Source organism: Electrophorus electricus, chromosome 3, assembly GCF_041902795.1.
Source record: "Electrophorus electricus isolate QZ-2024a chromosome 3, ASM4190279v1, whole genome shotgun sequence".
Taxonomy (NCBI): domain Eukaryota; kingdom Metazoa; phylum Chordata; class Actinopteri; order Gymnotiformes; family Gymnotidae; genus Electrophorus; species Electrophorus electricus.
This window is the reverse complement of record NC_137499.1, coordinates 10,989,815-10,999,135: the sequence shown is the minus strand read 5'-3', so window position 1 is coordinate 10,999,135 and position 9,321 is coordinate 10,989,815. Positions and strand designations below refer to the sequence as shown.

The 9,321-nt window shown below is 47.5% G+C and overlaps 2 protein-coding genes across 5 annotated transcripts; one reads left to right on the top strand and one right to left on the bottom strand.

The window, feature by feature from the left end:
- Window positions 1-114: 114 nt before the first annotated feature.
- dph3 (diphthamide biosynthesis 3) lies at window positions 115-1,360 on the bottom strand. The gene is made up of 3 exons (XM_035524692.2): window positions 1,188-1,360; window positions 979-1,053; window positions 115-868 (listed from the first exon to the last, which is right to left on the bottom strand). The coding sequence occupies exons 1-3, from the start codon at window positions 1,293-1,295 to the stop codon at window positions 794-796; spliced, it is 258 nt and encodes an 85-aa protein (XP_035380585.1). The 5' UTR covers window positions 1,296-1,360; the 3' UTR covers window positions 115-793.
- Window positions 1,361-3,522: 2,162 nt separating this feature from the next.
- fhl2b (four and a half LIM domains 2b) lies at window positions 3,523-8,922 on the top strand. Of its 4 annotated transcripts, XM_035524688.2 has the most exons (7): window positions 3,611-3,678; window positions 4,583-4,777; window positions 5,776-5,932; window positions 6,619-6,793; window positions 7,230-7,399; window positions 7,502-7,688; window positions 8,416-8,922. In XM_035524688.2, exons 3-7 carry the CDS (start codon window positions 5,777-5,779, stop codon window positions 8,565-8,567), a joined length of 840 nt encoding a protein of 279 aa, XP_035380581.1. In that variant the 5' UTR covers window positions 3,611-3,678; window positions 4,583-4,777; window position 5,776; the 3' UTR covers window positions 8,568-8,922. The 4 variants fall into 4 exon arrangements, with proteins under 4 accessions (XP_026860523.2, XP_026860525.2, XP_081566357.1 ...); XM_027004722.3 differs by lacking the exon at window positions 4,583-4,777 and having other exon boundaries at window positions 3,523-3,678; XM_081710231.1 differs by lacking the exon at window positions 5,776-5,932 and having other exon boundaries at window positions 3,591-3,678.
- Window positions 8,923-9,321: the final 399 nt, after the last annotated feature.

Genomic DNA, 9,321 nt, shown 5'->3' with positions numbered 1-9,321 from the left:
CTCCAGTGTTCTCGGTACGGTCTTTTACTGAACTGGGACCTGACGACCATCATCCACAACCTGGTGCACGATTAGACTGCATCATTCATCGTCATGGCAAGGCCACACTCCAAATTCACTGCTATAAATTATTTATTAGTTGCTTTAAACGGAGTGACATTTACACAAACTTGAACATTCTTGGATTATTTTTCAGGCGCATTACCCTGAAGCACCATCTATGTAAAAGAAAATATTGTAAGTACATCGCACAGTGGTGACGTCTTCACTACTGGAGTCGAGCCTTGGTGCGCCCATTTCATTTCCCTCGTGCTTCAGACTTCTCATTTGACCGTGTTTTTCCACATAAATGTAGTTCGTTCGCCTCCGATCTGTTCAGAAATCTCACGTTCAAACGTCGCGCCACCTGTTCACACGTGACACGCTGTTTCCGATTAATCGGCAGCGCCCCCTGCTGCTCAGATCCTGTAACTACCTCTAGTACAGCGCTTTAAAACACGCCGTAGAACTCATTCTAAAAATATTTTTTCCATATAAATATTATTTTAAAGGAAGGAAGCGAATACTTGCTAAAATAAATACATTTCACGTTAACACAAAGTCCTTGTGCAAAATTATGCCACAGCAAGTGTCTGACATAAGAACATGAAGATCCAGAGTCATTTGCCCATAGTTCTTCGAGCAGAGGGAGTCGACTCATTCTGGATGACTGGCGATGGAGGCATCAGATCAGCTGTCCTGGTAACTGATGATGGAGGTATCGGATCTCCTGTCTCTCCTAACTGGTGAACCATTATGTCTGGGCCACCTCCAGTTTAGCTTCGGACGTCATCGGAGCGTCGACAGTTTCCCCACACACAAACTGCTCCTGCAAAAGAACCAATAGTTGGAAACCTAAAAGCATTACAAACAGAGTCCGTGCCGAGTGGAGGCATTCATCAACCACGTGTGCACAGAAAACAGGATCGGTCCGCGTGCCTTGTCGTAAACAACCCTAACGATGAGCGAGCAGCTCGGACACGTGGCCACCTCCTCGCCGTTCTCCAGGTCCTCCTGCAACGCGCACACACACACAACTCAGATTTAGGAAGCGTCGCGGTGAAGCGGGTTACAGCAATGAAAGACGGTTATGAAGACCTGGATCAGCGTCCGGCAGCCATGTGTTCAACACTTTTAGGAAAACGTACTTTAGTGATGGCGAACCTGTCTCCGCACGGGCACGGGAAGTAGTACGTTTCCGTTTCTTCATCGTATTCAAAATCTTCTATTTCGACTTCGTCGTGAAAAACCGACATTTTTAAAGAGTCGACAGAGGTTGTGTTTCACTTGCGGAATGTCGCGGAAATGTGACGTGGGGAATAATTTTAAGCCCCCCCCCCCCACCCCGGAGTCTGACGAGCATTTTACCGTTTCGCCACCAGAGGCCGCTGTTTCCGCCCGTTTCCGAAGACACGCTGGAATCGATGATGTTGAAATTGAATTCTGCTTAGTAGGCAAAACCCGTTAGGTACGCAGCTACGTACCTAATAGTAAAAGTTAGAAAATTGTAATAATAACTATATGCTGCTGTGGGATCTGATGTTAGGTTAGCACGAAGATTAGATACACACTCGTGATTTGGTTTGATTAATATTTTTCTTATTTAAACTGGGAAACGTGAGGTTCTGCCGAGAACATCTTGTCATTGTGCTGTTTTTAATTTATAAAATAGGTTTTTCAGCGGCCCACTCTGTCAGCTGTAAGTGCCTATGATGAAGAGGTTAATTAGATGCTAATGGAGTTTTATGGAGAAGTCGTGTGTGATGAACAGGAGACAGAGGGTAATGTCACGTGGGAGGACATTTATTTAAAACGTGAACAGAAAACCAGCCACAACTTAGCAAAAGATACAGAATAATATAATGACAGGATGTAGGAAATGATAAACTGGACATTAAGGTCACACAGGCAGAGGTCACTGCAGTGAGAACTGGACTACACACAGGTGGACTCCAGGCTCAATGACGTGTGCCATCTGCCTGATCCGACAGCGCTGACAGGCCCTGGCAGTGATTGGGGGGGTTTGTCCTGACCTCGACATGCCGGGCTCGAGCTGCACCTGACACCACTATTCTTATTTTGGCCTTAGCTCTGGGCAGAGACTCGCGTCTAATCCAGGTGTGCTAGAGGGCATGTGCACTGGAGCCTCCGCTCTGAAGCCATACTGATCATGCACTTCATCAGTGTGATCAGTGTGGCAGACGTTTCACTAGCATATGACGCCCCTTGGTATGTAGGAAAAAGATTAAGACACTAATAACTCTTCTGCTTGCTGTCAGTGGAGAACAGTGACTCTGAGGGTATGTCTGAAGTTTAGCTATATTTATGTGGGCTTCTAGACTATATTGCGTCTAGATTATATCTCTTCTGGACTATATGCAAGTATTCTTGTAGTTTAGGACTGAATCAGTAACCCGTAATCTCCTTATTTAAAGCCCACAGCTGTGAAATATAATGTGAATTATGATTAACTTGATTTGACCTGTGGGTTATACTTGTGTAGTCATCATTATTATTGTATCATACTTTTCCTCTGACCAAGAAGTTTTTGTTTTTTTTATTTCCATGTTTAGCGTTTTCTAATTTCTGAAAAATCATAAAGCAGGGCACTAATAATCGTCTACAACCACCCTTTATCTTGTAGAGGGAAGCTACCTCCCAGCACACGCATCCAGCAGTAACTGCTGAGCGATGATTTATGATGACCCCTTGGGACATCCTGAAATCCGAAGACTTAATGAAGACCCTGCTAGCCATCCAAATGCACAGAATGCCTGAGGAACACTGGCGGAGGGACATGTGTCAATTGACAATGGACTCAAGGTCTGAGGTCCTACTGGGTGACAGCTAGAAGAATGTCCCCAAGCCTCTGATTACGTTATGTGAGAAAGTGCTGGGGGGGAAAGGGTGACCATGGTGACCAGGCAGACATCATCTAATACATCATCTACTAATCCACCACACTCCACCCACCCTGGTACACATGCAGCAGAACTGCTGTTTGAAAGATCAGGAGCAATGCTGCTACCTCCTAGGACTGTCCAGGGATTGTTCAGGCCCCCCATGCTCTGTAAGCCTCTCTGCTCTCTAAAGGGAGGCACCACTATGTTTGGTCAGCCACGGTGACCGCAGGTGGTGAGCTGAGTCTCCACACCAGCATTCTCTGGTTAGAGCTCCATCGTGTCATTGTGTGGGGCGTGGAGAGGGCACGGGCAGACGTCCGCGGGGCAGATGTCCAGACTCCTGGCCTCACATCTCCTCTGAGTGAGTGTGAGTACGAGCTTTTACGAGGCTGCAGATAAGAACTGCATCTGTGAGGGTTTCTGGTCTGTATAACCCCGTGTTATTGGACATCTTGTATTGCAAAAAGGTTTGGTGGACTGGCAGATCCTTGACGAGCACTAGTGTGTCCCCTCCTCTCTTCCATAAGTGGTCGTGCCCGAGGGTTACCTCGGGCCTCCGTGCCATGCCTCTGTATTTATAGTTCCTGATAAAGTCCCGCCTGCCCCCGTCACCCCACTGCTCTTCCTGTAGGGGGAGTAATCCAATAAAGAGCAGAGGCTGTATTGCCCCTCTGCCTCCGGGGCAGCTGCAGACACCAGGCAGCAGGACAGCAGGGAGAAACACTGCAGAACTCAGGTAGGGGCATCACACTGCCTGAATGCCTCTCTCCTCACCTCTTCTTTTTCTCTTCTCGTCTTTCTCTTCTCTCGTTTTCTTCGCTCTTCTTCTCTTTCTTTTTCTCTTCTTTCTCTTCTTTTTGTCTCGTCTCACCTCTTGGGTTATTAGAGCTACTCTTAATCCCCCCTCATGACTCATGGCTGATTACACACTACTACTGGTTTACACACTACTACTGGTTTACACACTACTACTGGTTACACACTACTACTGGTTACCACACTACTACTGGTTACACACTACTACTGGTTTACACACTACTACTGGTTACCACACTACTACTGGTTTACACACTACTACTGGTTACCACACTACTACTGGTGTCTCTTATCAAGCTAATCAGTTTACCACTCTCATCTCAACATTTACTTTCACATGTTCACTTATACACTTATTCACTTATGAACTATTTATTTAAACAGTGGCCCCACACTAGTTGTAAAGTCTGTTACCGTCGAGTCTAGCAAGGCTGGTGAGTTGCTCGCAGCCGTACCATACAGAGCGGGGTGAATGTTTACATTTTGAACAGAAAATGGGTGAGGCCCCCACATCTGCATGAGAGCAGCGGCGCATATGAGCTAGACTGAGGTGGGTGATTTGAACTCTTCTCTGAGGCAGGTTTGGGGACACACACCCTGTGGTTGAACTCTTCTCTAAGGCAGGTTTGGGGAAACACACCCCGTGGTTGAACTCTTCTCTGAGGCAGGTTGGTCATCTGTTTTCAGCTGTGTGCTCAGGCTCCGTGGACTGTGGTGTGTGTGTGTGTAACCATCTGTCTCTGCTTCTCTGGGTTCTGGTTCCAAAGTACCCTTTGAGGTCCCTCTCATCTTTAATTAGCACTCTGTGTCATGTGCCCCTGCAGGCTGTGTGTGTGTGTGTGTGTGTGTGTGTGTGTGTGTGTGTGAGACTGAATGGTTTGGGTGTGTCAGTACTGGGATGGTCAGAGGTAGAGGAGGGAGAGACAGCTGGCACCACGGCAACGTTGTCAGATCCCGTGCCCATCACTGGCACCAGGCGTGCAGCTGAAGACATAAAAGAGGCACCATTCAGCCAGCAGGTCTGACGAGCTCTCTCTCTCTCTCTCATGCTCTCTCTCTCTCTCTCTCTCTCTCTCTCTCTCTCTCTCTGACTATCTTGAGTCTGCTCACAACAATAGTCGACCCTTGTGTGAATTTACACTTTGTTCAGAAACTCTGGGAATTCTGAGCGATCCAGTACGTACGATATGAATTTAGTGTCATCTTTGAATAACAGGTTAAAATAAACCAGGTCTGAGAGGCAGTGACCAGGCGAGCTCTGGTGTGTGCAGTGTCAGCGGGGATTAGTGTAGATATGTTTGGAGTGATGGCCCTTCTCGTTCCCGCCAGAGACTTTAAAACCATGAGAATGAGAGAGTCTGCCAAAGATCTCTACGTTTCAGAGCGGCTCATCCTGTCATCTCATCCCGATGCCCCTCGGAGGGTGTCGGGTACCTGAGGGCCTAAATCCAGGAGCAAAACATGAGAACAGCAGGTTGAAGTTTCCAGAAAGTTCCACTGCGGCTCCACTCCCACACCACGAGGCCAAAGTTAATAATCCACCCACCTTCAGCGCAGTCTGAAACCCGTCTCCTGTGATGAGTATGAGTGATGTTGGGCAGTGCACTGACTCTATGGACCACAGAACATATGGCATGCCGCGCTGGATGGAGCTTGATGTCAGAGACAGAGGGTGCAGTGAGAGTTCATCTCTGCTGGTCTGGACGCTGTCCCAGGGGATCACAGAGGGACAGGGGTAGGCTTACCTCAGGGGGACATGCAACAGCTGCTGATGTCACTCTCACATGCTTCCGGAAGCTGCTTTAGAAGGTCTGATCTATCCACCTTCCAGCCAATGGGAGAGCAGCGCTCACTGCCAAGAACCCTGTGGGTTCTCCTCCACGCAGTCTGTGTCTTTGAATACTGTGCTGCAGCACAGTAGCACATGCAGCTCTCGCTTGTGTTCAGAAGCACTGGGGCATTACTCTGTCCTGTAGTTAGGCAGGGATGTGATAGCACTTTCCTCATTCTGTTTCAGTATGGCAGAGCGCTACGACTGTCACTACTGTAAGGAGTCCCTGTTCGGGAACAGGTATGTTTTGCGGGAGGAGCACCCCTACTGTGTCAGGTGCTATGAGAACCTCTACTCCAACACCTGCGAGAACTGCAAGAAGCCCATTGGCTGTAGCAGCAGGGTACGTTCCTCAACACATGCCTCCACTGATCCTGTGATGCTTTCATTTAAGGTAGCCTGGAACAAATCCTGATGTAACTTCATTCAGCTCAGCTCAGTGCTACCTTCATTTGAAACCAATGTCTAGGGTATTCTTGGTCTAGTGTGTTGGCGTGGATCAGTGTTTAGATGGGTAGGGTCTGGGATTAAGGACTTCTATATTTGGTCTGTGGGCCGATCGCCCAGGTCCACAGGAGGTGGATAGTTCTAAGAGATCACGGTGTCCCAGTGGGCAGAACAGGTGCAGCTCTCCTTAAAACCAGACACATGGTTAGGGTTTGGGTTAGCGCACAGTTTTAGGGTTAGGGTTTAGTGCACAAGGTTAGGGTTAGGGTTTAGTGCACAAGGTTAGGGTTAGGGTTTAGTGCACAGGGTTAGGGTTAGGGTTTAGTGCACAGGGTTAGGGTTTAGTGTACACTGTTAGGGTTAGGGGTTAGTACACACTGTTAGGGTTAGCACACAGTGCTTAGGGTTAGGGTTTAGTGCACAGTGCTTAGGGTTAGGGTTTAGTGCACAGTGTTGGGGTTAGTGCACAGTGTTAATCCCACTAAACCCTGTAAATGTGCCCCTCTTCTGAACCTGCAGATCCTGTAGATCAGTCTCATGTTTCATGTTGTTTTGTGTGTGTCTGTGTGCTGACCCATGCAGGACCTGTCGTACAAGGACCGTCACTGGCATGAAGGTTGCTTCCAGTGCTTCCACTGTGAGTGCTTGCTGGCGGACAAGCCCTTCTCCACCAGAGATGAGCAGCTGCTGTGTACTGAGTGCTTCTCCAACCAGTACTCCTCCAAGTGCCAGGAGTGCAAGACAACCATCATGCCTGGTGAGTAGGCGGGGCCAAGCGGTCAGTGAGTAGGCAGGGCCGAATGCTCTTAGAGTAGGTGAAGGGTTGATGGGCAGTGCTGAGCACTTGAGTAGGCGGAGCCAAGGAGGTGGTGAGGAGGTGCTGACTAGTTGGGACCTAGTCACTAACTTTGATGATATAACACTGTTATATCATCACTAACTGTCATCTGTTATATCACTATCTATGTCATCTCTGTTATGTCATCACTAACTGTCATCTGTTTTGTCATCACTGTCATCTCTGATTTTCATCACTGTCATCTGTTATATCACTAACTGTCATCTCTGTTATGTCATCGCTAACTGTCATCTCTGTTTTGTCATCACTGTCATCTGTTGTGTCATCACTAACTATGTCATTTCTGTTATTTCAGTATTTTAATTGATGTTAATTGATGCCTTTCCTTGCCCAGGCTCCAGGAAGCTGGAGCACCAGGGCAGCAGCTGGCACGAGACGTGCTTCACCTGCCGGCGGTGCCAGCAGCCCATCGGCAGCAAGAGCTTCATCCCCAAGGACGGTGGAATCTTCTGCGTGCCCTGCTACCAGAAGCAGTTCGCCATGCAGTGCGTCCACTGCAAAAAGGTGGCGCTGACGAGCATTAGAGCCCCCACATTAACCCACTGAGTCATCACACCTGTGTGAAGAACATGAACATAAACTCCTCCCTCTTATGTTTCCTCTCAGCCAATCGCCACTGGGGGCGTGACCTACCACGATCAGCCATGGCATAAGGACTGCTTCCTGTGCACTGGCTGTAAGGAGCCGCTGTCTGGCCAGCGTTTCACCTCCTGTGACGACTTCCCATACTGCCTGAGCTGTTTCTGTGGCCTCTACGCCAAGAAGTGTGCGTCCTGTACCAGTCCTATCAGTGGTATGGACACTCCCCCACATTCTTCACACACAGACACAAACACGTACGTGTGCAAACAGAGACGAACACACGTATATGCACATAAATGCTCTGGGCTCTTTTCTGACAGGTAAGGTATTCTTTAAGCAGCTAAACACGCCTCAGTCTCATGTAAATCGAGTCTACATGCTCTACACTGTAACTCTACACTGAACACAAGTAGGACTTTGTGATATACAATTATATTGAAATGAAAAAATGTTCCTTCAAAGTGTGGACAGAAAGTGCAGAACACGACGATGTTCTCAGGGACAACGTACTGGGCAATGACACAAGTGTAGCCAAGTGTTGCGTTATGATACTGTACAATTATTAGAGCTCCAAGTAAACACAGAAGACAGAACTGGAAAATTCAATAAGTTAGGAACCTGGCAGCTGGATATGTCAGAAAGACATAGACTGTCCCACCAACACAGGAGTCTGTGTGTGGGGTCACTGCTGTGGTGACCCTAAGGACGTTATTGTCATTGCATTAGCAATGATGAATGTTTTGCATTTTTCCTGCTGGGTGTGACTGGACCTGACTGATTGGTTCTGAAAGGGTCTGGTCGGGTCTGACTGGGTTTAATAGGGTCTGACGGTCTGGTTGGGTCTGGTCAGGTCTGACTGGGTTTAATAGGGTCTGACGGTCTGGTCGGGTCTGACTGGGTCTGACCGGGTCTGTTCTGACCCATCATGCTATCCGCAGGCCTGGGTGGCAGTAAGTACGTCTCCTTTGAGGAGCGGCAGTGGCACAACGGCTGCTTCAACTGTAAGAAGTGCTCCGTGTCGCTGGTGGGCCGCGGCTTCCTGACTGAGAGGGATGACATCCTCTGTCCCGAGTGTGGCAAGGACGTCTGAGCGGACGAAAACATCTGGTTAAACATCTGGTTAAAAACATCTGGCTATTTACATCTTACCCCAGATTATTTTTAGCCTAACCAAAGTTTCTTCAAATATTACAGTTAAATAGTAATGTCTTTGGCAGTTTTATTCTTTATTCCTTGTTCAGCTGTTTATTTTATCATCATCGCACCAGTATAAATTGATATACAAGGCTAGGACAGCAGCCAAACACAAAAATGTTTTATAAGATGCGTGAAAGTTCAAATACAGATTTCCAAGAAGTGACATAGAAATTAACAAACAGTTGAGTACTAAAAATTCCAGAGTTTCTGTATGCAGTGTCTATCAATAAAATAACCCCAAACAGCAAGACCTGTGATCTTATTCTTTAAGAGGCCTGAATCATCAGTTATTTCTTTCATTTGAAATATGAATAAGCCAAAGTATTTAAAGCCTTTAAAATTGACTGTTTTCAGTGAAAGATATGAATATGTGCTCACAGCGGGAGGGTCATGCAGTCGGCCATCCTAATCTTACTGAAGACGATGGTTCGGTGGAAACTGATGACAAAACCAGGACAAACACCTTCTTACTGCACATTCCTGTGTGCGAAAGCAGCCAGTGGTGTCTGTACCTGTGTATAGGTCCTGTGTCGGTGTGTCCACATGTAAGCGGCCCATGTGAGTCTGTCCCCGTGTAGCTCCCTCTAGTGGTGTCCATAGGAATTAATCCCAAGGAAATCGGACTCGTAATCATGATTTTATGAAGT